At 51.3% G+C, this 24,810-nt stretch overlaps 1 protein-coding gene across 3 annotated transcripts in view; it reads right to left on the minus strand.

Annotated features, from left to right (window-relative positions):
* EPHB1 (EPH receptor B1) overlaps positions 1–24,269 on the minus strand; it is a 323,054-nt gene extending 298,785 nt beyond the window's left edge. Inside the window, exon 1 of one of the 3 annotated variants that reach the window (XM_042955106.1) lies at positions 24,164–24,269. In XM_042955106.1, the coding sequence (XP_042811040.1) occupies positions 24,164–24,242 (79 nt within the window). In that variant the 5' untranslated portion in view covers positions 24,243–24,269. Of the gene's footprint in view, positions 1–9,639; positions 10,107–24,163 lie in introns of those variants that run through there. The other 2 variants (XM_042955108.1, XM_042955107.1) reach the window with 2 other exon arrangements.
* Between the last annotated feature and the right edge of the window lie 541 nt (positions 24,270–24,810).

Below are 24,810 nucleotides of genomic sequence, written 5' to 3' on the forward strand. Positions count from 1 at the left end.
CAAGGGGATAAAGTAAATAAAGCTGTATTTTCTCGCCTGTCTGAGCTTGGGTTTGCGTTGAGAGTCATACTGTGCATATCTGAAGGAAGGCAAGCACTGGAAGAGACTTCTTAAGTTTGTTTTTTCCTCCAATTCTTCTGACAGCTGGGGAGGCCGGTCCCTTCCAGGACCAACCCTCCCTCTCCCCCTCATCTCCACTTCACAGCACTAATAATGATCATGACACACCAAATTTACATAACACACTTCTCAGAAGACACTCCATGAGGCTCTGGAGAAATTCATCTCTATGATTTAAATGGCTCCACCAGGTGGCCCTGAACAGGGGCCAGTGAACCCATTTGACAGAGTTGGAGACCATGGCACATAAAGGTGCAGTACTTTCTGCAAGGCCACACAGCCTCCCACCCTGACGCTATAGCTTCAAACCTCAGGGTGCTCCCTACCAGGCTGATCTGGGCTTCCAGGGGCTCTACTGTGGCCCTGGGGGAAGGGTGGGGGCCTTGCTCATAAACCCAAGAAGCCACAACAGCCGCCAGAATCATGCATCACCCCGCCTTAACTTCAGGATCGAGGTGAAGTAGTGATGGACAGGCAGAGGATGCAGGCAGCAAGGGAAACCGAGTCCAGAATCAAAAATAAGAATCAGCCTCATTCCTAAAGCTTCCAAGGACTAGTGTGTTCTGTCAGTCCCATTAATATAATCTAAGACTTCATTTTATTCATAGTCGCCTGCTCAAGGGCTATAATTGAAACTATTTCTAAATAATGTTTTCCATCCACCCTACTGGACAGAAGTTGCAGCAAGAGGAATCCATTTCCCTGCATCCTGCCCGCCGTGGAGACAGAAGACCACAAAACCATAAACCATCCACTCGATATGATTAAGGGCAGTTTCTTTTCTGGCACAGAGCGCTCCTGATTATGGCATTACATTCTGGTGGGGGCTGAATAAAAGTGATTTGAGGAGGTTTACATATCCCTGGAGAGGAAAAGAGCACTCATTTGCATTTATAAAGCATATTGAGAGCTCTGGCAGAAAGTTATGGTGGAAGCACAATTAAATATTTACCATCACTTCTGCTCTCAAACAGTGGCGTGGGGACCAACCAGCTGGAGGTGCATGTGTTGCTGTCAGATCTGATGCCTACAGGGGATGCAACTCTGGAACTCACACCCACCGCCTGGCCTCTGCCCTCTGGGAGCATGTCCTCACTGCCCACGGCAGGGAGGAATGCTGGAGAGGGGAAGAGGCGGTGATGCTGTAGGCGGACTGAGTCGGGATCCCACCTCCACGACTCGCTCTCTGTCCCATTCTCTCCCTCCTTTCTCTTTCTTTCTTTCCCTCCCTCTCCCCCACATCCCTCACTCAGTCATCACTCCCTCCTTCCTTCTTCATCTGCAGAATGGGGCTAGAGTTTTCCAATACACAGGACTGGGGTGGGGGGAATGGGGAGGTAGGGGGAGATAAAGCACTGCAAATCATATGCTATTGTTATTATTACCACTTAATCACTCCAAGCTGCAGTTTCCTTTGCTAGGCAAAAACCCTAAAGGTGCTATCTGTAAGACACCTATAAGAGATCTGTAAGACTTAACGATATTAAATATCTAATAATATCTTGTCTACCTTCTTCCTTGCATTATTATAAAGACCAAGGAGGAACAGGTTGAGGATACAGCAGCAAATCAGAGAGGTGGGTGCCCTGGTAAGACTCGTGATCTAGTCCAGGGACGGACAAGAAGCAAAAAATTACACTTGGCATCCTATTCTGGCCGAGGCCATGAGAAGGAGACAGAAATTCAAGGGAATGAATGGGGTTCTTCTGCACATGGGGAATGAGTGGGCCCATCCCAACAGGGAGAATGAGAGACTCACACTGCGTGGAGGCAAAAGGAGATGCTGCAGTCTCCTGGACAGTGGTGAGCAGTGGTGGGGAGGGGAGGATGGAGAGCTCCACCTGGCCCTTGGGACAGAGATGATGGAGTGACTCCCCAGGGGCAACAAGGGCAGCGGCAGAAACAGGTGGATGGGAACCAAGTGGGAGCCACCCCAAACATACAAGAGGGTGAGGAAGACTGAGCAAGAGGAGAGGGGAGGCCATGAGGGGAGACAGAAGGGGGCCTCTGGCAAGAGCTGGCTGGACTGGCAAGAACCTGAGAACCCAGGCACATGAGAAGCCTGGCAGAGAGACCCCAGTTTCCCAAGGAACAATCTCCTTGAAGTGGCTTCGATACAGAAACCCTCAGGGTGCCCCCTCCAACTGTGGGGGCCAGTGCCCAGAGGTCCGGGTGAAGGGCCAGGTCAGAGCCCCTGCAAGGAGGAAGAGGCGGCTGCTGCCTGGCTCTGCAGGCGGCTCCCGTCTCTGTCTGGATTGGCACCTCGGGATGTATTGACATTTGGGATGAATTAGATACCCATCATGATGAAAGAGAGATAAATAAACCCTCTCCTTACAGCTCTGCCATTCTTTTTGGAGAGACATTAATCAGACATTCAGCTGAAAATATTTACAACGTCCTTCCGTGGTGGTAACAATATACGACAACATATACAGATGGAATCGGGGCTTCCAGGCCGTCTCGGAGCAGTGCCTTGTGTGCATCCGATAAGGCGAGTCTGTGGACCTTCCAAGCAGAGGAGGCCAGCACAACCATGCAGTCATTGCCCTGGGCTGCCCTCCGGGGCCCACAGAACTGCTGAAGCTAGAAGCCACACCAGGTGTAGTTGCAAGAAGCAAGCTGTTATTATATCAATGCACTGAGTCGAGGGGCAGCTCACTGCAGCCCCAACTCCCTCCCTGAGCCTTCACAAGGGCTCAGGATGGTTGGAAGAGGTCTGAAACAGGGTGGTATGAAGTGACTCCGGTATCCATTCAGCAAAGGCTGTCTGAGCCACTCCCGCAGGCAGAATGAGCTTTGTTCAGGCGTTAGAGACAGAACAGGGGACAGACAGACATCCCACCCCTCAGGGAGCTTGCAGGCAAGTAGGAAAACAGAAATTAATCAAATAACCATGCAGGTAAATCTGCATTTACAGCTTCTGAATGGCAGGAAAGGGGAATCCCAGGGAGAGTTGTGAGCAGTGAATAAAATGACAGGGGTACTGGAGCCTGGCACACAGCTGGCACTTCCTCCTTCCTTCCCCATCCCCTAGCTGATGAAAGCACAGGGATCACCACCCCATGTACTTACACCTACACACACACACACACACACACACACACACACACACACACACACACCTGCCCTAAGACTGAGTTCATACTGGCAGGAATAGTCTGTGTATCACACAGTCGCCCCCACTCCCACATCCTGAGTGTGGAGGGACCAGAATGTGCTGGGCACCTCTGACCACGGCGAGGCCCTCTGTCTTTCCGGGGAGGCCCGTGCTACCCTCCAGACCTGGACTCAGCAAGTAGTCTGAGCACCCCCTGGAGCTCACACCCCCCAGCCACCACCTCAGGCTCCTGTGGTGCTCCCATCCTGGCCCTGCTCCGTCCATCACAGCAGCCTGCCAAGGACTCAGCCTGGCCTCCCTGCAGAGTCCTTTGTAGCTCTTTTCCCCGACCTTCCTCAGGGCTGTGTCCTGTCTCCACGTGCTGTGCTCACCGGGCAAGCCAGCCTGTTGTCACAGAATTTCTGAACGATGCCCCCGTGGCTCCCCTCCCAATCCTCAGTCTTTGAGACAGGGTCCCAGAACCAACAGCGTCTAACCCTCAGCTTCACACCACACCCATACCTCCTGCTGCCAATTCAGGCCAGCCTCCCTGTAATCTCATCCCTACGCCTCTGGCCTCTGACTCGGCCTCAAGCTGCTTCCTTGGACCAGGGGAGAGAGAGGCTTTGCCGGCTCTGGGTTTGGGGTGAAGTGGTTGAATATGAACTGTTGAGGACACCAACCAGCCTCAAGGGCCCACATTCTGGCACAACCGGCCCGGGCTCTGCACAGATACAAAAGGTTAGTTAAAGCAAGCAAGCATTCTAAGGAAGCCTTTCACATCCCATCCCATGTGTCCAGCCCATGTAAATCTCTCCATGTCTCCTCTTGTGCACACGGTTCCTGCCCAAACTTTCCTGCCACCCTTCCCTGGAGCCCAGGAGAGAAGCCTCAGAGGCATTTAGCTTCGATTCCCTGTTCCCCCCCGAGTCTCATCAGATCATTCGCCACACCACAGGGACTCTTTCTCTTCAGCACCTTCTGCAGCACTGATCTGTACACCTCTTTCCATTCTCAGCAACCTCTCTGATCCGGGGCTTCGCCCCCGAACACTGGGACCACAGCAACCGCCTCCTCAACGACATCTCAACAGAAGCTCCCATCTCAGCCATCTGGTGCCAATGTAAACGGTTTGGAAGCAATATGGCCACACTAAGCAAAACGCTCAGTCAACTCTGGAGTCCTGGGTTACCAACTGACAAGCAAAGCAAATCTCTTCTGAGTGTCAAAGCCTGATCTTCACAGGTAGAGGCATTCCCGCCTGCATCCATGAGCCAGCCAGCCCAGGCCGAGAGAGGCTCTGCACATCATTAATGATACCCATTGGACTAACACTTCTTTACTCTCTTTGCCAAGTGTAAAATGCTAGGTAAGAGAAGCTATGATTAGAGAAGTCGCCACTGTTGGATGTGTCGTAGTGGCCAGTGGGGACGAGAGATAACACCGAGTAAACAGATGAGCTGGTCCTACCCATCTGCTGACTGACGGACTGAATGAGTCAGAACAGGCATTTAAATGATAAATTACAAACTGTGAAATTTACTCTTTTAAGGAATGCACAGATCAGTGCAGTACCCCCACCCCACCCCCAACCGGCAACACACACCTTTCTCTTTCTGTTCCAAGGTGCAGTCAATTACCGTACATAGAAGGAAGGTGGGGCACAGCACAGCAGTGTGCCTCAAGGAGTTGGGACAGGTCTCCATCTGTGCTTGGTCCACACAGGGCACAGCCCGAGAACAAGCATGAGGCCCAGAGCCCCGCTTCTGATTTCCCTCCCTCCAAGGGCACTGCCGAGGCTCACAGGGCAACAGACCAGAGCATGGGGACGGGACATGAGCTGTTCAGTTGTGGAGCTGGATCGGGCTGGAGATAAGCCTCACATGGGCTGCCTTCTCTGCCCAGCCTGGCCTCAGACTTGGTATATGGCTCGAGAGAATTTCCTCTCTTCTCTGGCCTCAGAGGGTCACTTCTGGCTCCTAATTCTTAGAGTGGTCTCTAAGAAACATGGCCAAACACCAAAGGGAAACTCTGCCTCCTGAATCCCCAGGTTTGGCTTGGTCCTCTGGTGACTTAGCCATGCATACACTTGTACCTCGCAAATGCTTTTTGCTAATAAAACACGGAAATTGCTTTAGGAGACATATTCGTTTCCTAGGGCTGCAACAAAGTACCACAACCTGGGTGGCCTGAAATAGACTTGTATTATCTCAGTTCTGGAAGCGCAACGTCCAAAATCAGGGAGTCATGAGGGCCATGCCCTCTCTGTAACCTGTAGGGGAGAACCCTTCCTAGCTTCTGGTGGTATCCTGGCAAACTTTGGTGCTCCCTGGCTTGCAGCTGCATCATATGTCTGTTTTTGCGGCGCATACTGTTCCCCGTGTGTCTCTGTCTTCATGTGACTCTCTCACAAGGACACCCGTCATGTTAGATTAGGGGCCCATCCCACTTCGACATGACTTCATTTTAACCAACTATATCCACAACAACCCTATTTCCAAATAACATCACAATGTGAGAGTGCTGGGCATTAGGACTTCCACACACCTTTCTTTTGGCAGAGGGGAGGGGCACAGTTTAATCTGTAACAGAAGGGTAAGTTGCCAGGAAATAAAGCTGTAAGCTTTCCTCTAACAAATACTCAGGTCCCGCATGGGAAGCTTGGCAAATACAGACACAGACAAGGCCGGTGTCTCCTTCAGACATCCTTTCTAACAGGTAAGAGACAGTCTTCATTTGCTCTCCTCCAGATCCACTGGCCACCCTTCTCCTTCTCGTTCTGTCCCAGAAGGCAGACCTTTAGAGACCTGTATAGGGGCATCAGCCGGGCCCCTCAGCACAGGAGCCAGGAGGGTGTGGGGAATGCAGGGCTAAGGCACATCCCTGGCTCCTCCCTGCAGAGCGTGCAGTGGCTGGTGGCCCTTTCCTACAGCCCGGGTCTGCTAACAGGGCCCCCACCTTGCCTTCAGGCTGCGGGTGGGAAAGGTGCCCCATCGCTACTGGTCTCTAAGTGCTCTGCCATCCTTGGTGCTGTGCTTCCCCCATGCAAACCCTGGTAAACAGCCGCTTCATTCATCTCCCCTCCGCCACCTCTCTGGGCCCCCATGTGTTCCGGCCAGGCCCCTACGATCCTCAGGGCTCACATTAGTAACCCAGGATAGGCAGCACCGCATCTCCTGTACCTCCCAAGCCAGGTCCTGCAGCCAGGCACACGGGAGGCAGCCACCTGCAGAGTGGCAGAGTCCTGGTCACATGGGACTGGAATCAGACACACTTGGGTGTGAGTCCCAGCTCCAGCGCTATCCAGTTGTCTGACCTTGAGCAAGGTGCTCAGGCCCCTGCAGCTCATGCTCAGCCATCCACTAAATGAAGATAAGAGCACCCACACCTCATACAAGGTATTTGTGTGGAGCCAATGAGATAGTATTCATACCCAGCACTTCTCCCGGCCACTGACAAGCTGCTGTTGACCCTCAAACAGCAGTTGTTGTTATGTCCCAAGTTTGGTCCTGGTGTGGAGCAGAGTCTCTCATGGCCCAAGGTCCTCAGCTACACCCATTGGGACTGGGCCGGATGCCTGTCTCCCACCCAAAGGCCCTTCTGAAGGATGGGCTTTGGCTCCACCTGGCCCTGGTGGCCTCAGCTGATGGAGGTGTCACACTAGCTTCTCCTCAGCCACCCCCTGCCCAGACACAGACAGGCCACTCAGTGCAGCCTCATTCTTCCCACACACACTGTGAATGAGGGATCTGGGGTGGGGCAGGAGCCCGGGCAAGAGCTCACTAAATGACTGTCTGGCCGGCTCCTCCTGAGGACCACCTGGACCCTGTGTGGCCCCCGTCAGGTCTGAAGCAATAGGGAAGGCCAACAAGAAGAAGCCCAAATAGCCGAGTGGTTCCCCACCCACCCCACCCCCAGACACACACTGAGGCCCAGGAAGCAGCACTGGGCTTTCCTGGGTCCAGTGTTCCCTTCAGTGCCCTGGAACTGAGGCAGAGCATGTGAGGCTGGCACTCAAGGCACTCATCACTGGCTCTGCTCTGCATGAAAGGGCCACACCCCAATCCCAGTGCTCCCCATATTGCCTTCCTCTGCACCCTGCTCCCCTCCCCGTGACAGTGCCAGGCAGTGGGCTCCTCTCCCATCTACTATCTCATGAGCCACCAGAGAGGGCTCTCTCTGGGAAGGCCACCAAGAACTTAGGACAAGAGTCTGTCTCTCCTTGCATCCACAGCCCTTGGGAAGGGGGTCAGCAAGCAGCTCCACAACCCTTGGAGGTTTCCCGAAGGGGGCGAAGTCCGGGTAGTTCTTCAGAACAAAGGCAGGGTGACAACAGTGTCTGTCCCATTACCCTCCCAGACAACATGCTGCTAGTCTTCCTGAGGTTTCGGGTCGGCTGGGCTCACTCTTTACAGCATCAACAGTATTCCTGTCTAACTGGAGAGGAAGCTCAGTGCTGGACCCTGCCTGCGGGAGACTGCTGTCATGAAGGTCTGGCCACCAGGACCCTCCATGCACCCCTACACCACCCCCATGCCCCTGCACAGCCTGCACTCATTCTGTGCTCCCAGGCCCCCCTCACCTTGGCCTCCCCACCCTGAGCATAGCTTCTTGTCTCCACATGGCTCACAGATGGATGGGGGCCCCAGGTATGTTCTCCAACATAGCAGGAGCCCTGCACATGTGAGACTTACACAGGAACAAGGAAACACAGAGACCGGAAGCGTTCCATTTGGGGTACAAAAATCCCAAACAGTCTTTCTTTTGCCAAATTCCTTCTTCTGCCTTCTTTTCCTTCTGTCTCAGTTCCCTTTTCCCATTCTGATATCAGTATTCCCTTGTCCTTTAAGATGGCCAGACACCCCTTCAGATCCACGTGTGCCCCTCTTGTGCCTGAAAATATGCCACAGCCAGAGAACCAAGAAGAGAACTGGGGGTCACCACCCCTGGTCAGGAATCTCCAGGCATCTCTGGCATCAAACATTATGGGCCCAAGCCAAACCAGCCAGATCAGGCGAGTGGGAAAAGGCAAAGCAGACTTCTGAGGTTGCCTCCGGCCCAGGCATGACTGCTGACTGCCCTGCCTACTGCCGGGCCATCAAGTGTCCTGGGACCTTTAACCAGACCTACAGCCAACCTGGCTCTCAGGCCCTCACCTCTGCCTAACCCAGATTCCTCCCTGACAACACAGGGCACACCTTTCTGCCCAATCCAGCAGCAGCAAAGACAGAGAGAGAGAACGAGAGAGAGAGAGAGACGCAAGGCACCAGGAGAGAAAAGGAAACCACACAGGGATGCGGTGGTCTGAGGACATCATTTAAATCAACACCCCCCACTGATGGTGCAGGCCTGGCCAGGAGCCCAGTGCCGCTCAGTGCTTCACCTCTTTGCGTTTTTGCGAGGGATGTCAAAGAACTACTAAAATTGAGGAGCCTGGCACTTTCCATTCTTCCATCACCATGGGTTCTGATGGAGAGGAAATCTGTGCCCCAGCCACTCGGACATACCCATGAGTTGGCACCAGTGGCACACACAAAAAAGAGCTGTGCAGAATAAGCCTGCTGCCTCCTGTCTATCGTGGGCACAGGAAAGAGGGCCTCTCCCTTCTTGGGGGTACAGGCCCCCAGAGGCATCAATCACCCGGGAGAAGAGCAGGGAGGAGAGCCCATATGCCCATGCAAAATGACTCTGTGCAGTCTTAATGAAGGCCAGCGATGGATGGTGGCCCGAGCTCGTTAATGAGAAGGAACACGCTGCCGTCTGCTTCCCCTTCCAGGCCCTCCTGTGCCCTCATCCTGGATTGATCTGTGGCACAGTATGTCTCTGAAGTTGCTGGCACTGGGAACTGACTCTGAAGTACACTGAGAGCAGTCAGAGAAAACCAGGTGCCCCCAGGGGGGAGGGCTTAGGGGATGTGCCAGGGGAGGGGCCACCAGTCAGAAAAGGAGGGTGTGGGGCTGGCCAGGCAGGCTCTCATGTTCTCCTGGACACACCCTGGACCAGACTGGGGGTGCTGAGTCTCCAGGAGCCACCAGAACACCCTTAAGGCTGTTCCAAAGCACACCTGCCATCAGGTGCTAACACTTTTTGCCGATATCCTCTTCCAAGTGTCCTGTGCTGGGGCTTCTGTGCCTCATGCCACCGCTCTCTCTGCACGTGGCCTCATGCCTCCTCACTGCCCACCCCACTCCTACACAGAGGCCTCCCCCTCCCTCTCCAGAGAGCCAGCCTGGTCTAATGCAACCCCCAGACCCACCACCCAGGTCCCCCCGATTGAATCTATCCTCATCACACCCTAACTGTCCACCCCCCAAACTCCTCCAGCCATGGCCCCTCTCGCCCCCTTCAGGAAGCCTGCCTGACCACCCAGCCTTTACGTTCCTCCTGCCCCTGAAGATGTAGCCCATCCCCACTAGCACCTCAGCTTTGTAGGGTCTGTGTTCCATGTCATCTCTGCAGTTTCCTGGCCAGTGTCCTGCGAGCTCCATGACAGCAGGACCAAATGACATCACTTTCCTCCACAGGTACCTTGCAGATCACCCAGCAGTGGCAATGCACAGCCATTGGAGAGCTGACCCATGGGCCCAGCTGTGTGAATCAGTACTGGGTTCAAAGGCTGTAGGTGGCAAGGCACAGAGGTGGCAAGGCACAGAGGCCCGATCATTCTTCCTTCAGAAGGCCTCCCTTAAGACTCCAGCCACCAAGTCTGCCCCACCCTCACCTTGGTACAGAGCCACCACTCAGTGCAGTGCTCAATCGCTGTCTGCTTTCATCATTTTACCCTGTCCGGAAGGACTGATTCTGAACTACTTGCAAGGTGCTGTCTGTCTAGGTCTAACCCTGTCCTGTTGCATCACATGACCACTGTTAACACATAGAGGGTCAAAGGGAGGCAAGCAGTGATGGAAGCAATGGACCACCAAGAGCTGACCCCAGGAGGGGCCTGCCAGGGAATGGCTCAATCTTAGCTGTGAGATCACAGTTCTGGCCTGTCTGAGCTGTGTGGTTGGCGGGGGTGGGTGGGGGGTGGGGGGGGGGTGGGGGGGGGGGTTGTCAATGGGGTGATGCCCAAGGCCTCTCCAGCACCACCCCTTGAACTCCACGAATGTCTCCTGCCCCCAGGAATGGACCTCTTGCCACTCTATTTCTCCTTATCAGGGAGAGCCTGTCCAGCCCTGCTTGTCACTAATGCCCCTAAGGCCTCTCTCTCACCGCCAAGGTGTCTGGAGAGGGCCCTGGGAAGACTTCTATTTGTGTTTTCCAATCAATAGCATTGACTGGCTCCTGACATCCAGCATTTCCTGAGATCCCAAATGGTTTCAATGCCACAAATGTTCTCCCTAAGCCTTGAAAAACTCCTGCAGTGCATGCCTTTGTGCAGAAATGTCTCCAGAGGGATTTGAAGCTCCAGGCAAAGTTCCCTTGTTGGCCTGCAAAGCGTCCTGCTGGGTTTTCACAACTGGAGGCAAGCTAGACTGGTGGCCGCAGGGTCCAGCTCCAGCTCTGGTTAGGAGCACCTGATCTGCCCTCTGCAGTAGGAAGGGAGGGCAGGGGGAAGTCTGATGCCTGAAACCTCCCAGGGCAGAAGCTGTCACACTCCCACAGCTACCAGGGCTTTGGAACTGGATAAATTCAGCATCACAACCTGGATGTCCCAGGCTTAGGAGAGCACTCTCAATTACAGAGGAGACCCGGGGTCTAGGCCTGGCTCTGCCATCAGCATGCGCTATAAGCTTGGATCTCTCTCTCTCTGCCCAGTCCCCCAGGTAGACAGTGGATAAGGTGGATGATCACTCTAGGCCTTTCTGGACTGAGGCTCTTGCCTGGAAGTCACCTCCTCTTCCATGCTGGAAGCTCAAGGCGAGGTTCATTCATCAACTTGGCCTTGCATTTCCCTTCTAGGTTGGGGGAGAGGTTTCCTTGAGAGGGTTGTGCCTCTCAACTCTCTCTCTCAATCTCTCTCTCTCTCTCTCTCTCTCTCGGTTTTCTGGCCTAAAGAACAGGCTTCGGGAAAAACGACACCTGCAGTTCTTTTCCTTCTGAACTGAGAAAAGATCAAGTCCAGTGGCTTCAGGATCTGGAGCTCTGTTCCATGTTTTCCAGCTCAGACACAATGACTTGCCCAGATTTCCTCTGCCCATTCACAATTTCCTATCCAGATACATTGGGGATTGGGTCCCGAATCTGGGCATCACTCTCAATTCAGAACCTCTCTGGGTTTAAAAGCTCCAGAAGTTTGGTATGTTCCTCCATCCTAAGCTCAAGCCTCTGATACAGCACCCTCACCAGTTGACCATTCAGTGTCAGTTTACATACCACCCAAGACGGGTCACTCACTACCTTTCCAAGCTGGCCGTTTTCTTGTCAGATTGGTCCAAATGTCAGAAGGCTGGCTCCTTGGGATTTCCTTTCTTTGGACCTTATTGTGACCATGAAAGCCCCTCCCCCCAAAACCAACTGCTTCCCTTTCTCCACGTCAGCCCTTCAGATTATGAGGGGACAGGACCTTCTGAATAGTCTCTTTCCCCCTCACTCTGGTTCCCTCAGCTCTTCTGTCAGCCCCACCACTTCACTGGCACCGTCCTAAAGGGACAGCACCCACCACTGAGCTTGAATGCTTTACATGGTCACAGAGGAGCAGCACAGAGGAGGGAAGGGGGCTGTCACCTCCCTGGTGGGCATATCCTACCTCTCATCTCCCTTATGAATCCCACTGAGCATGCCAGGGTCTCCCTAGCAGAAATGTGGCTCCTTAAAGCTCTGAATCCTTCCCCAGGAACACAAGGACCTGACAAGTGGCCCCTTCTTCTGCGTGTGGGTGCTCTTCCTCCTTGCGCTCCCCCCTCCCCCGGCCCTCTTCCCCCCTTCCCCTCCCTCACCTCTCCTGCCTTCTCCCTCCTTGTTCCCACTCTCCCCTCTCCCTCCTTGTGCCATTGTTGCTGCTTAATAGGGTGTTTCTGGGATGAATAGTGTTTTCAGCCCTGGCTGGGAATACATCCTGCCTTTCCCAGCCCCGCCCTGTCCTCATGGGCGCTGGTGGAGTTCTGTGGAGAGCTAGCCCAGACAATGGGCCAGCAGATTCACTTGAGAACTCACAAAAGCCCCACTTCCCTCCGCACAGTGCAGAGTGACAGGCACAGGGAACAGATCCCCTTCCCTGCATGCAGCCCACGTGGGTTACTGTGAAGGCATGGGGCCCTGTGCAGCAAGGCTGGAGCCCTAGGTCCTTGACCCGGGAAAGCCAGTGACAAGGACCAGCCTCTCTCTAGTCAGAGCTCCCAGAGGCTGGGCAAGCCCTCCCCGCCCCCCGCCCCATGCATTCATTGGGAATATGAGCACCTCCATGCCTGACACGTGGAAGCATCTTGGTGTATTCGCAGAAGGCCCCACATCCTGTGTTTAGAATAGGAGGGGTGAGGGCTTGCAAAAGGGAAGATGGGATACACAGCTCAGGGCATTACGGGATGGGGGCAGAAATGTGCCCAGGATGTGGGTAAGAGCACTGGGGGCCCATTCAGGTTTGGGTGAATGGGCCAGTGACCAAATCAGCAGGGGAACAAGACACTAGCGAGGCTGTCAGCCTACAGTCTTCTCAGGGGAGGAGGCTTATCTGCAATGTATTGGTCCCTAACTCTGTACCAGGAGACCGTGAATTTAAAGGCAGCAACGTGTTGGAGGCCTGGAGAGGGAACGCCAAGTTCTGGAATGCGGGTGGGGAGAGTGCATAGGCGGTAAGCAGGGACATGAATGGTTATTCTTCAGCCTCCCAAGGACAGTCAAGTGGTAATATCTAAATGTGGTCATGTTCCAAGACTTCTATTAATTTTTAAATTGAGTAATACAATCAAGTGTACACTCTTTCTGGTAAGGTGTCAATTCTCTTTGCATCCTCCTGATTTCCATCACCAGTACTACAGGCTGGCTTTCTTGGACAGGAGGGGGGGTCACCATTTCCCCACATCGTAAGAACTGCCCTAATGTATGATGTGATGACAACTGGCAAACAGCAAACTGTGTCCCTCCTGGAAGCTCCCTTGGTGCTTCACATCTTGGGTTCACATCGCAGCGAAATGACATGGAGCTTTACTCTACAACAGCCAAAATTCAGTGTTAAGGCTAGAAATGGCCAGAGACAGTTGAGCTGTGTTTTATGTTTCACCATGTTCCTTAGGTACACCTGCCCTTCCTTTTAAAAAATGATGCAAAGCTTTACTTACCAGCAGAGGAAAATACACACCTGCCTTATTTAAAGGACCCCTACCTAGCCAGTTATGATGCAGCTAACAGAGCACTGGAGGTGAAGTCAGAAGACATGGGTTCCAATCCAGCTATATAATAGCAGTGTGACCTTGGGCAACCTACACAACCTCTCTGAGCCCCAGATTTCTCACCAGTAATATGGGTAAAATATACCTGTTTCTCAAGGTAATATCAAGGTCTAATGATGCTATTGTAAAGTGTTTTTTATGGTACCTGGCCCATAATAATCACTCATTATCTATTATTATTTTGAAACAGTTGGATAAAAAGTTAAGATATATGCTTTTTAAAAATTTTTTAACTTTTTTTTTATTTTTGAGAGACAGAGAAAGAAAGAGAAAGAGAGAGAGAGAACAAGTGGGGGACGGGCAGAGAGAGGGGAAGACACAAAATCAGAAGCAGGCTCCAGGCTCCGGGCTGTCAGCCGAGAGCTCAATGTGGGGCTCGAACCCACAAACGGTAAGATCATGACCTGAGCCAAAGTCGGATGCTTAACCAACTGAGCCACCAAGGCGCCCCGATATATGCCTTTTATGACGAGTATAAGGTCTGTGTCTAGACAGGGGTCCCATGCCCCTTCATTTTTTGCATGTGGACCTCCAATTGTTCCTGCACCAATTGTTGAAGAGACTGTCTTTGCTCCATTTTATTGCCTTTGCTCCTCCGTAAAAGAGAACTTGACTATATTTGTAGGGGTCTTTTTCTGGGCTCTCTATTCTGTTCCATTGCTATGTGTATTCTTTTGGAATACCACAGTCTCGGGGTGCCTGGGTGGCTCAGTCGGTTGAACGTCCGACTCCGGCTCAGGTCGTGATCTCGCAGTCCGTGAGTTTGAGCCCCACATCGGGCTCTGTGCCAACAGCTCGGAGCCTGAAGCCTGTGTCTCCCTCTCTCTCTGATCCTCCCCTGTTCATACTCTGTCTCTCTCTGTCTCAAAAAAATAAATAAACGTTAAGGAAAAAAAAAAAAAAAGGAATACCGCACTCTCTTGATTACTGCAGCTTTATAGTAAGTCTTCCCTCCTCTGTGCTGCTCCTCTGTCACCATGTAAAGCATTCAAGCTCAGTGGTGAGTAGTGTCAGTTCTCCACCTCTGCTCTTCAACATTGTTTTGGTTATTTGACGTCTTTTGTCTCTCCATACAGACCTTAGAATCATTTTGTCTATGTCCATAAAATAACTTGCTGGGATTTTCATTAGGATTGCATCGAATCTATAGCTCAAGTTGGGAAGAAGTGACATCTTGACAATATTGAATCTTCCTGTCCACGAACATGGAATATCCCCCTATTTAGTTCTTCTTCAATTTTTTCATCAGAGTCTTGCCGTTCATTTCATAAAGATCTCACCCATATCTTGCTAGATTTTATTTTTGAGGGGATGCTAACATATGCTTTTAATAAACAGCCCTTAGAATTTATAAAATGTTTTCACAGACATCATCACATCTTCAAAAGACAGTTGAGAGATAGGCATGTGCCCTATTGCTTGAGATCTTATTACACACACTAGCCATAGTACCATCAGTCAAATGGATCTTGGCTTGCATTCCCTGGACCTCTGTAGGGAACATACCATCTTGGCTGGGAAAGAACACAGCTCTAGGGGAAGTCCTCCAGCCTGTTCAAGAGCACACCCTCCCAAGTGGCCTTAGTTTACCACCCAGAAGCTGGGCTGAATGATGTTCGCTACGATGGTCTATGCTGGCAGTTGGCAAACTTTCCGTCAAGGGACAAATAGTAAATATTTTAGGCTTTGTGAGCCATAAGGTTTCTGTTACACCTATGTAAATCTGCCATTGCCATTACAGCATGAAAACAGGTTACAGGCTTCATCGTGCCCGTGGCCTACTGTTTGCCCACCCAAAATCTAGACAGGAAAAGGGTCTGGCCTGGACAAATGTGCAGACAGAATTTGTTGAGTGAGATTTAAATTTTTTCATGTAATTTTTAATCAACTAATTTGTTATTTTAACATACAATAATAAAATAGCCTTTGAGCTATCAGTACACCTACAAACTTCTGCAGAAGTCTTTGTGACCCTTCAGAACACCAGAAAGACACCAGCTGTGTCCCTGGGGATATTTAGTGAACAAAAACAAAATTAAACATAGTTTATATTGAGTACTCTAAGCAAAGTATATCCATGGAAGATGACTGGCCTAAGTCTGGTCTATGATGCCATTCTCTCTGGCTTACTGGTTTCCACCAGCTTCAGGAAGGAGTTTAAGTTCTTCCTAGAAGGCCTGAAGGAAAACAGAAGAAGCATGGGGAACACAAGTCTCACTCACCACTACTGAATTTTCAGAGACACATGGGTAACTAGTGTTCCTGTCAGCTGGGAGTCTGTAAACTTGGCACATCAACAGAAACATGTTGTCATGTTTAGGGAAGAGTCCCCTTTGATCTGATGGGGCCATAATCAGAGGCACAATGAAGGAGATCAGTTGAGAGAAAATGCAACATAGCAAAACCAGGTGGTAGAAGGAGAGGAGTCAGCAGATGGGCAAAGGGGGCTTCAGAAGGGAAGCCAACAGCAAGATGCTCAATCAAAACAAGCCAAGGCCTACCCAGGAATCATGGGGAAATGGCAAAACTCTGCCCGCCCTCCACAGCCTAGAGGGCAGCTGGGGGATAATGGACACAGCAAGGCTCCTGTCACCACCAATACTGAATTTCTGCAACTACAACCAAAGAGTACCAAGGAGTGCCAGCAACCACTAAAAGCTAGGAGAGAGTCAAGGAACAGATTATTCCTCGGAGCTTCCAGAAGGAATCGATTTGGCCAACACCTTGATTTCAGACTTTTGGCCTCCAAAACGATGAGAGAATAAATCTTTGTTGTTCTAAGCAACTAGCTTGTGGCAATTTTTTATGGTAGCCCTAGGAAGCTAATCCAGCCAGGAATGGCATGTTCCCTCCATGACTCCAGGGGCATGGTCTGTCTTGTCTACACCTATATCCTCAGGTCCAGGCACATTGTAAATACTCACCACCTGCTCAGTGCATGGATGGCCAAGGCTGCTGCAAGCCCTGAGCTGACTGATGGGTGGCCCCTGGGCCTGAGAGTAGGACAAGAGGTGGGAGATAGCTGGTCAAGGCACTGGCCTGAAGGCTGTGGAATTCTCTGACTTGCGAAGTCCTAAGTTCAAGTGCATTGGAGCACTGGGGTGAGGAAGTGTAGCAAGTGACAGCAAAGGTTGGAAGTCCAGCAGGAAGTAGTAATCAGGTTCCTGAGAAAACCATGACCCTGGATCTTGTGACTATCCTGAAAAACTACTTTCATCACCTCAGTCTGTAAAAGAATCCTTGGAGCTAAGTGGTATGAACTATCAGGGCCCTGGGGAGGACAGCGATGGTCAGGGAAGATTTCCTGCAAGAGCCAGACTACAGGCACCTCTCGGATTCTGCAAAGGATTTGGATGGGAGAAGACATAAGGGATTGGAAGGTTTGGAGCAATGTTTCCCAAAGGGTAATATGTGGAACTGGGAAACAAGAATATATGCTCCAGGGAAAAAAATGTTATGTGGTCCAGTTAGTTAGAAAAGTTAATTAAACCAGTGTCCTTACCACAAGACTCTTTGGTAAGGATAAAGGGGTGGGTTGTGAAGCGGGGCTCCAGAAACAGACCATCCTCAGTAGCTAATACTGGTCAAGTATTCTGGCTGCCAAGGAGAGGGATGGTAAATGGTAAATGGGTGGCAGAGAGTGGGCACGGCAGGGCCAGGCTGGTGTCAGCCTGCAGAACATGGGACCTGTCCCCACCATTCTCAGCCTTCCACCCATACGACTCAGGAGGTGGTCTGAAGCCAGAGGTGAGGAGGGCCCAGGCTGTGGTAGAGACATACCTGGTAAGACACACGAACATGAGTGTCACTATGCCTTCTCTGGTGAGGAAGGAGATTTCCTAATTACAAAAAGAAGGCAAGATGACAGGGCACGCACTGTGTTTATTTTCATTTCACATCCTTTCAGATGAGCTTAATGACAATGCTCTACCTTGGTACAACTACAGTGCCCCCAAACAGCACATTGATCCTGATTGTATCCATTCTCAGCTCACTCCTTGCTGGGAATCTCTGCCCTAACTCCCCAAACTGTGCTCATGTCAAGAGGGGGCCATGGGAAGTGAAGCAGGTAAGAAGGAGCCCCATGCCTGGGGCAGGGGAGGGTGGCCCTCACCACTCCCTGAGCACAACCCAGCCAAGCTGACCCCCGACTTCATCTTCAGAGCCCCATCTTCTCCAATGATCCCTGCTTCCCAGCATCCTGGGCCTCTGAAATTCTCTCCCCACTTCTGGCAAAGAACCCCAGGCAGAACAGTGTGGTAAGTCCCACGGGCCGTACTGTCTGGCCCCTGTAAATCCACCCATCACAGGCTGCCTTTGCTCTTCTCCCTTTCCTGTGCACCTTTATCTAGCAGGCAGTCTCTACAGATGTGCTAAAATCATGGATAAAGCACGTGTGTTTTCCAAAGTGGAGCTCCGCCCTCCTACCTAGGGAATCAAGAATGCCCAGCTAGGTCACCAGAAGAATGCTTGACAGGCTCTGGGAGGCTCCTGGGCTCCCTCAACCTGCACTTTTGGTACCTCCAGGCAGGAAAATTGAGGGAAGCTGATCCCTGGTGGTTTCTCAACCTCCTCCATCTTCAATTTACATAAAGCATCCAAAAGAACAGCCTCCCCAAAAGATGGGGTCTTTCTGCAATTACTGGAGAATGAGGCAGACCCTCATGGTGGATCAGCCTCACCCACCCTCCACCCAGCTGCCTCTGCTCCCACATGGCCTGAGGGACTGTCGGGGTGACCAGCCCCAAAGCTGCCGCCCCCCTCATTACTTTTGCTCGGCAGACTCGGCTCCTGTGTAGATCATTTGTCACTCAAAATACAGCCCTGACACTGGGGACTGGATACCTGTCACCAGGTACAAAGCTCTCTTCCCCCAAGGTCCTCTGGTTAAAGCAGAGAGGTGGAAGAGCTAGGCACGGCTGACCAAAACCAGCAACTTTTGTCAAAAAATAGGTCTCTTTCAGACTGGCTAAGCTCGAGCATATTGTATAAACACTACACATAGATGCTTTAAAGCAATTTTTAAAGTTTGCCTTCTGTAAATTACATCACCATCTCCCCTGACCACCTCACAACTGTGACTTGCTGCAGAATTCATTTTCTCATGCCTACACACGGGATCCACAGAAGCCAGCTTGGGTTTGCACCCTCGAATCCCTTGCCATGACCCCTCCACTGGGAGGTATTTCTCTCAATCATGAACTTCACCCCACAGTGAGAATCCAAAATGACCCCTAGCTCCAAAGCCTAAAGGCCCCACCCCCACGGGCCCTCTTCTCAAACAGGCTGTGAAAGATGTCCCACTCCACAGTGCCCACCTGCTCCGCAAAGAACTGTGCCTGTCTCCCACAGCCCCTCGCCCTCCCCACCCTTTCCGCCACCCCAGCAGCTGCCTTCTTTCCAGAACCACCGCAGAAAGATGAAAGGGACCATGTCCCTTAAACACAAGAGAATATTTTGAACAGAGAATTAACAGCAAATTAAACTGGTTTCATTGTACTCATTCATGCACAAAATGAGTGTGGGAGTTAAGCAGAGAAAAACCAAACAGGCAACGCGTCGCGATAATCAGAGGGCAGAACCAAGCCTCAGAAGGAAATGATCACTCAGGGGAGGAAAGCGCCACGCGGCCTGGGCTCCTAATTGGTCGGCAGCGCTGCCTCTTCTCACAGCCGGCCTCCTTTCCAGGGCTGGGAACTGCACAGGGTGACTGTGGAGCTGACTCCAATGAGCTCCCTTTGGCAGCAGCCAGTCCCGTCAAGGCGGACGCACCCTCCCCAAGTGCCCAGGCGCCTGCCCCCTCCCAAGGACTGCAGGGGCTCTGGGGCCAGAGCAGATGCTTGCACTGGCTCTGCACAGGCTCAGGAAGCAATGTTACAGCAACAACCAACTAGGGCCCACGTTCCTCCAGCCAGTCTCCCTCCCAGGCACATTTGGCTGCAGTGAGGTCGCGGTGGAACTGCTCAGCATAGGCATGACGTCCGAGTCCACGGGTCTCCTGTGGATTCATCAGAATCCAGGATTAGCAGCAAGAGAATAACAGCCTGTAGAATGCCGAACAATTTTAAACAACCTCACAAATCTCTTTTCCACCAACTCTGCCTGGTTAATCCATTATCTGGTTCCCATCTCTGGTGGGTACCCGGGCCCCTCCTTTTGCAGAGGCCTCACCACTGCCATCCCTAGAAACGTACACAGGGCCCTGGCTGGTGGGAGGGGAATGTCCATGAGCAGGCAGTAAGTGAGAGGACCCTGGACCCCCAGCCCCCAGGACCAGCTGAGAAGGTGATCTTATGCAAATTCATTTTTAATGGCAAGTAATGCTGTTAAATGTGCCAAATTCCCCATACAGGCCCACACACCTGGCCTCGGGGCAAGCTGGGGCCTCGCTCCTGGGCAGACTGCTTTAGAGGTCAGAGAGGGTACATGTGACACCCCAGCTCCTCCCTGCCCCCACCCTCCTCCACACACCCACCCTGGCTTTTCCAGCACAAAGGGGGCACCCCTCAACAGCCAGACTCCATGAGCTGCAGGGGTACCTGGCATGCAAGAGCCCAGGCTGGAGCCACATGCTAGCAGGCTGCTCAGGACCTCACCTGCCTTAACCACCTCGCACAAAACACTCTGCCACCCTTGGCTTGTCACAGAGCAACCCAGGGATCTAAGTATGGTGCTTGCACTTCCTTTTCTATTTCTTCTTAATACATAAAAGAAGATAAAAGGAAGAAGTTAAGCTTAGTCCTTCTGAGTGTACAGATGGCCCCTGGTGCCCTCCCTGGGGCTCTGGTAGGGGTCATGTGTCAGGCACAGCTTCCCAGGTGTCCTGAGAGAAGCACAGGAGGACAAAATGCAGAAGGGTGACCAGCGTGCCCTAACAGTGTGTTCATTTCAGCGTGACACTGCAGCTTATAGATGCCTGGCAAAGAGCGTATAATCTGGTTTAGGCCAAATGAACCCTTATAAAAATAGAATCAGTGGCTCTAAAAGATTCCTGCAAAGAACTCACAAGTTGAGCCATTCCAGTACTGCAAGCGTAAATAAGGCCCATGAGCCTGAGGTTGCTGACACTTGCCCTACATCTAGTAATTGCTCTTCATCAGCCACACAAGGAGCTAAGAGCCATGCTAGTCTAATCAGATCTGAAAAGAAATTGGCCAAAAACATCAAATAATCAAGAAGACTATTTGAGATGTGGATATATACCTGCTATTGCTAATGATGCACCTTTCCCTGAGTGTGTATTTTGCCTTGCTCTCCCAGCTAATGAGATTAAGGAGACATTTTAATCATAGCAAGATATTTTAAAATATTGTTTCTTTCATCTTTATCTGATTTTTAAGTAATTTTTATTTTACTGTGTATATTAAAATGCACAGAATATATTAGTACAGCAGCACAGACACAGTCACACAACACAGAAATATATAGGTACTAGAGTGCATGCTTGACCCAAGGTCCCAGAGATTTACCACCATCCTCCTTCTAGAGAGTCAAGCCAAAGCCCTCTACCCCCTCCTGGATTCCTGGCTCCCTCCTCTTACCTGTTTTGACTCTTACCTCTTCTCTGTGTTTGCTCTCTGAATACCTTCCAATAAGTCCATTTGCCTCCACCCCCATTGGCATCACTAACTCATGCCGGCCCCCTCTCCTGCTGGACAACAGCATCAACCTAACTTCGGTCTCGCCCCCCTTTATCCCCGTCCCAAACCCATCCTCCATCTTGCAAACAGGTAAGGCTCCCTAAAATGCAAATCTGGTCATAACCCTCTGGCCCAAAAGCTTTCAACAGCTTCGTGGACCTGGGGGGAAAGTCCAAGCTTCCTTCTCCTCCTCCTCCACATCATCATCATCATTGTTACCAATAACATCCAGTAATCCCTTTCTATTTCCAGGCACCGCTGCTAAATGTCCTGCATCCGCTACCTCTCTGAATCTCCACAGGCCTTTCAGAGGCGATCATAGGTACTCTGTCCACTCTGCAGATGAGGCTTAAAGAGTTTAAAAGACCTTCTAGGTCCCCACAGCTCAGTGCTGCCTCTGCTTTCCACCCCAGCCCTCTTTCACTACAGTGACCAGCTCCTTAGAGCTCTTCTCAGTGCTGGCATGTCCGTCCTCTCTTTCACCCAAGCCTTACCTCCCTCCCCTTCCCTTTCCCTGGGTGACTCTTCTCACTGGCTGGCTTTAGCGTGGATGCTGCCATCAATGACATGTCTCCCGCCTAGGCCACAGTCACTAACGGCTGCTGAAGCAGTAGGTGAAAGGCCTATGGGGAAACCAAGTCAAGCCAAACCTGTTCAAGCCTCTGGCTCTAACTTCCAGTTTACAGGGTGTGCAAGAGCCCCAGCAGCACGCTAATTAACTGACACCATGGGGGTGTGATCAGCAAAACCCAGACTCCGTGAAACTCTGCAGGACACACAACCTGGTCATTCAACAATCAAATTACTTGAGAAAATAAGACGGCAGGGGAACCTATGGATTAGAAGAGACAAGTCAGCCAAATGTAACAGGTGGATCTTGTCTGGATCCTGATTTGAATAAACCAACTATAAAAACTTTTATGAGACACACAGGGAAATTTCAACACTGACTGGATATTGGAGAACACTAAGAAGTTAGGTTAATTTTTTTAGATGTAATAATGGTATTGTAGTTATGTTAAAGAAAGGAAAGATCAACATATTTATCTATGTAAAAATTATTAAATTATGCTTATTATGGATAAATAAGACCAAAAGATAAAAGCTGTTTTGAAAACAAGTTGCCTACCCCAAGCCCCCAAGTATGAATTAGGTATTTGTATGAATTCCAAAGAATCCCTGAATTTTCCCGTCAGACCAATCACTACATGTTTAACAATTTCATTAATGCCATTCTTTCCCATGCAACTGTTAGCTGTGTGAGGGCAGAAATGTGTCTTTTGGTCAGCGGTGGGTCCTCTGGACGTGTATGTATGTACACCCACGCATGCACATTCCCCCCAACACCTACAGACACCCACAAGTACCTCTACCCACACACATGCCCCTCCCACCTCTCTGCCCAAGGCTACCTTCCCACTCAGCCCCATGAGCCCACACTGGAAGAAGAGGCTCCATGACCCACCTGGCCCCACCAGGTCACGTCACAGTGTGCTTGCTATCTCCTCACTTCTGAGGCTCAAGGTTCTTCCTCTCCCTTCCAACACCTCTACTCACCTCTAACTCACCCTACACACATGCCATTGCCAGAGCCTTCTTCCTTAATTACCACTTTCACCCAGCCTCCTCCTGGCACAAAATCCTTAGGGTATTAGCTCTACTCAACCAATTACAAAAAATGAGCAGCCAGTATGCACATGCACCATGCTAGGCCTACTGGCAGATCTAAAGTTGTACACGATTAAGATACCTGCTCCTAAAGGCCTCAGTTTCTCAGCCAGGGCGGTCACAATTACAGCCACCCAGACTGAGTACCTACTGTGTGCTTTACCTACATCACCCCACATGCTTCCCACAGAAGCCTAATGGGCAGACTGTATTATCACATTTCTATAGAAAGAGAAACCGGGCTCAAAGATGAGGCCTCAGAACATGCTGCAACCAGGGCCTGATTCCAACTAAGGTCTTATCTAACCCTAAAGTCCATTCTCCTAGGATAGTTTTATCAGCTTATACACCAAAGACATCCCTGACCCACCTGGCCTATGTATTGCCACTCCTGGCCTAGAAAGAAGCTCTGAGTCCATCAGTCACTCCATCATCTCACAAACTCACCAGTTATAGTTATGACTTCCCACCACTATCCTTGCTGTGTGTGCCTACCCTCCCCTCAATAAACCCAAAGTTGCATGTGTATTTGGGCACTTGAAAACAAGGAAGAGATCAACTTTAGAATGTGATAAACATTATCCTTGGAAATACATTTATTCTGTGCAACAGAAAGGGGTACTTGAGCTGGGGCTTAGCACACGAGAAGTGTGCTAGTCAAAGAAACGTGGAAAGGAATTCTAGGCAGAGGGAACAGCAAGAGCAAAGGCACTGACACATGCAAGAATTGTGTGTTTGGGGGGATCAGCAAGCTGCCCAGTGTAGGATCTCAGAAGGACTGACAAGAGCGAATTAACACTCAGGTCAACCTGAGTTAGAAGCTGTCTCATTCTCTGCCTAGAACATCCAGCAAAAATTTTCCTTAATCCCCAGGTCCCCATGGCTGAGGATGATGAGAAAGAGGATGATTAGGACAATGATGATGAACTTCATGCATCAAGAGTCCAAAGTGTCTTTTCTACTCCTAACTCCTGGGAAACGCCCATGATATGAAGAGCCCACGGCCCTCTGCTTGCCCTCCACTCACCGATCCACACTACACAAAGAAGTTAAGAAAATCGGAACTGCTACGTAGGGGCATCTACCTCATCTGTTAGGAGACCACTAAGAACTGGCTCAAGACACCCTCTAAGACCATGCCGCCCTGCATGCTGCCCTCAGGAGGCTGGCCAGAATCAGAAGTGGGAGCTGAGCTCCCAGCCAGCATGCTGTATACCTGGCATGGCATACGTTTCATTCCCACAAGGAAGCAAAACATCAGGGCGCTTCCGGGGACTGGAGGCAGAGCTCCCGAAGGCTGGACCCACCTCCTGAGAAGGCCTGGAGCTTCTCAGCCTGGAAATGAAATGACACACGCAGAGGGCAGACAGTTCCACACGGGAGCATCAGCTGTTTCCTCAGTAAGCAGACAGACCCGCGCAGACACTGCTCTCCTCCACAGATGGGCGCCTAGAAAACACAAAATCGCTTCCAAACTACACACTGTGCTGAAGCCCTGTATCACCTGCCAGCATGCTGACTGCCGAACCTCTCCTGCAATCTCCTGGGAGTCTGGAGCATCAGGGCTGGCCTGCCACCAGCGACACAGAGAAGGCCAATCTGTGCCACTAAATGAGACCATGGGGTCAGCAGGAAGGAGGAACCCGTGGAGACTGGGCTGGAAATCCTACAGACTCAGCTTCTCCACCCAGTCCTGCCTTCAGCACTCAGTGCCACTGTGATCAAGTCATTTTCCCCAGCTGAACACGGGCTGCTAATGAATCCCTTTTATAGGATGACACTTGGAGGTGACGACTGTAAAAACGTAACTTAGAGGAGGCTGGGCATGAAGTGGATAGCTGAGATGACAAAACACTTGGCCTCTGTGCAGCCACACCTCTCCCCTCACCCATGACAGACACTGCCAGCAGCCCAGGCACACTAAGCCACCAGGGCACAATCCTTCTCATGGCAG

This window comes from Panthera leo, chromosome C2 (assembly GCF_018350215.1).
Source record: "Panthera leo isolate Ple1 chromosome C2, P.leo_Ple1_pat1.1, whole genome shotgun sequence".
NCBI lineage: Eukaryota > Metazoa > Chordata > Mammalia > Carnivora > Felidae > Panthera > Panthera leo.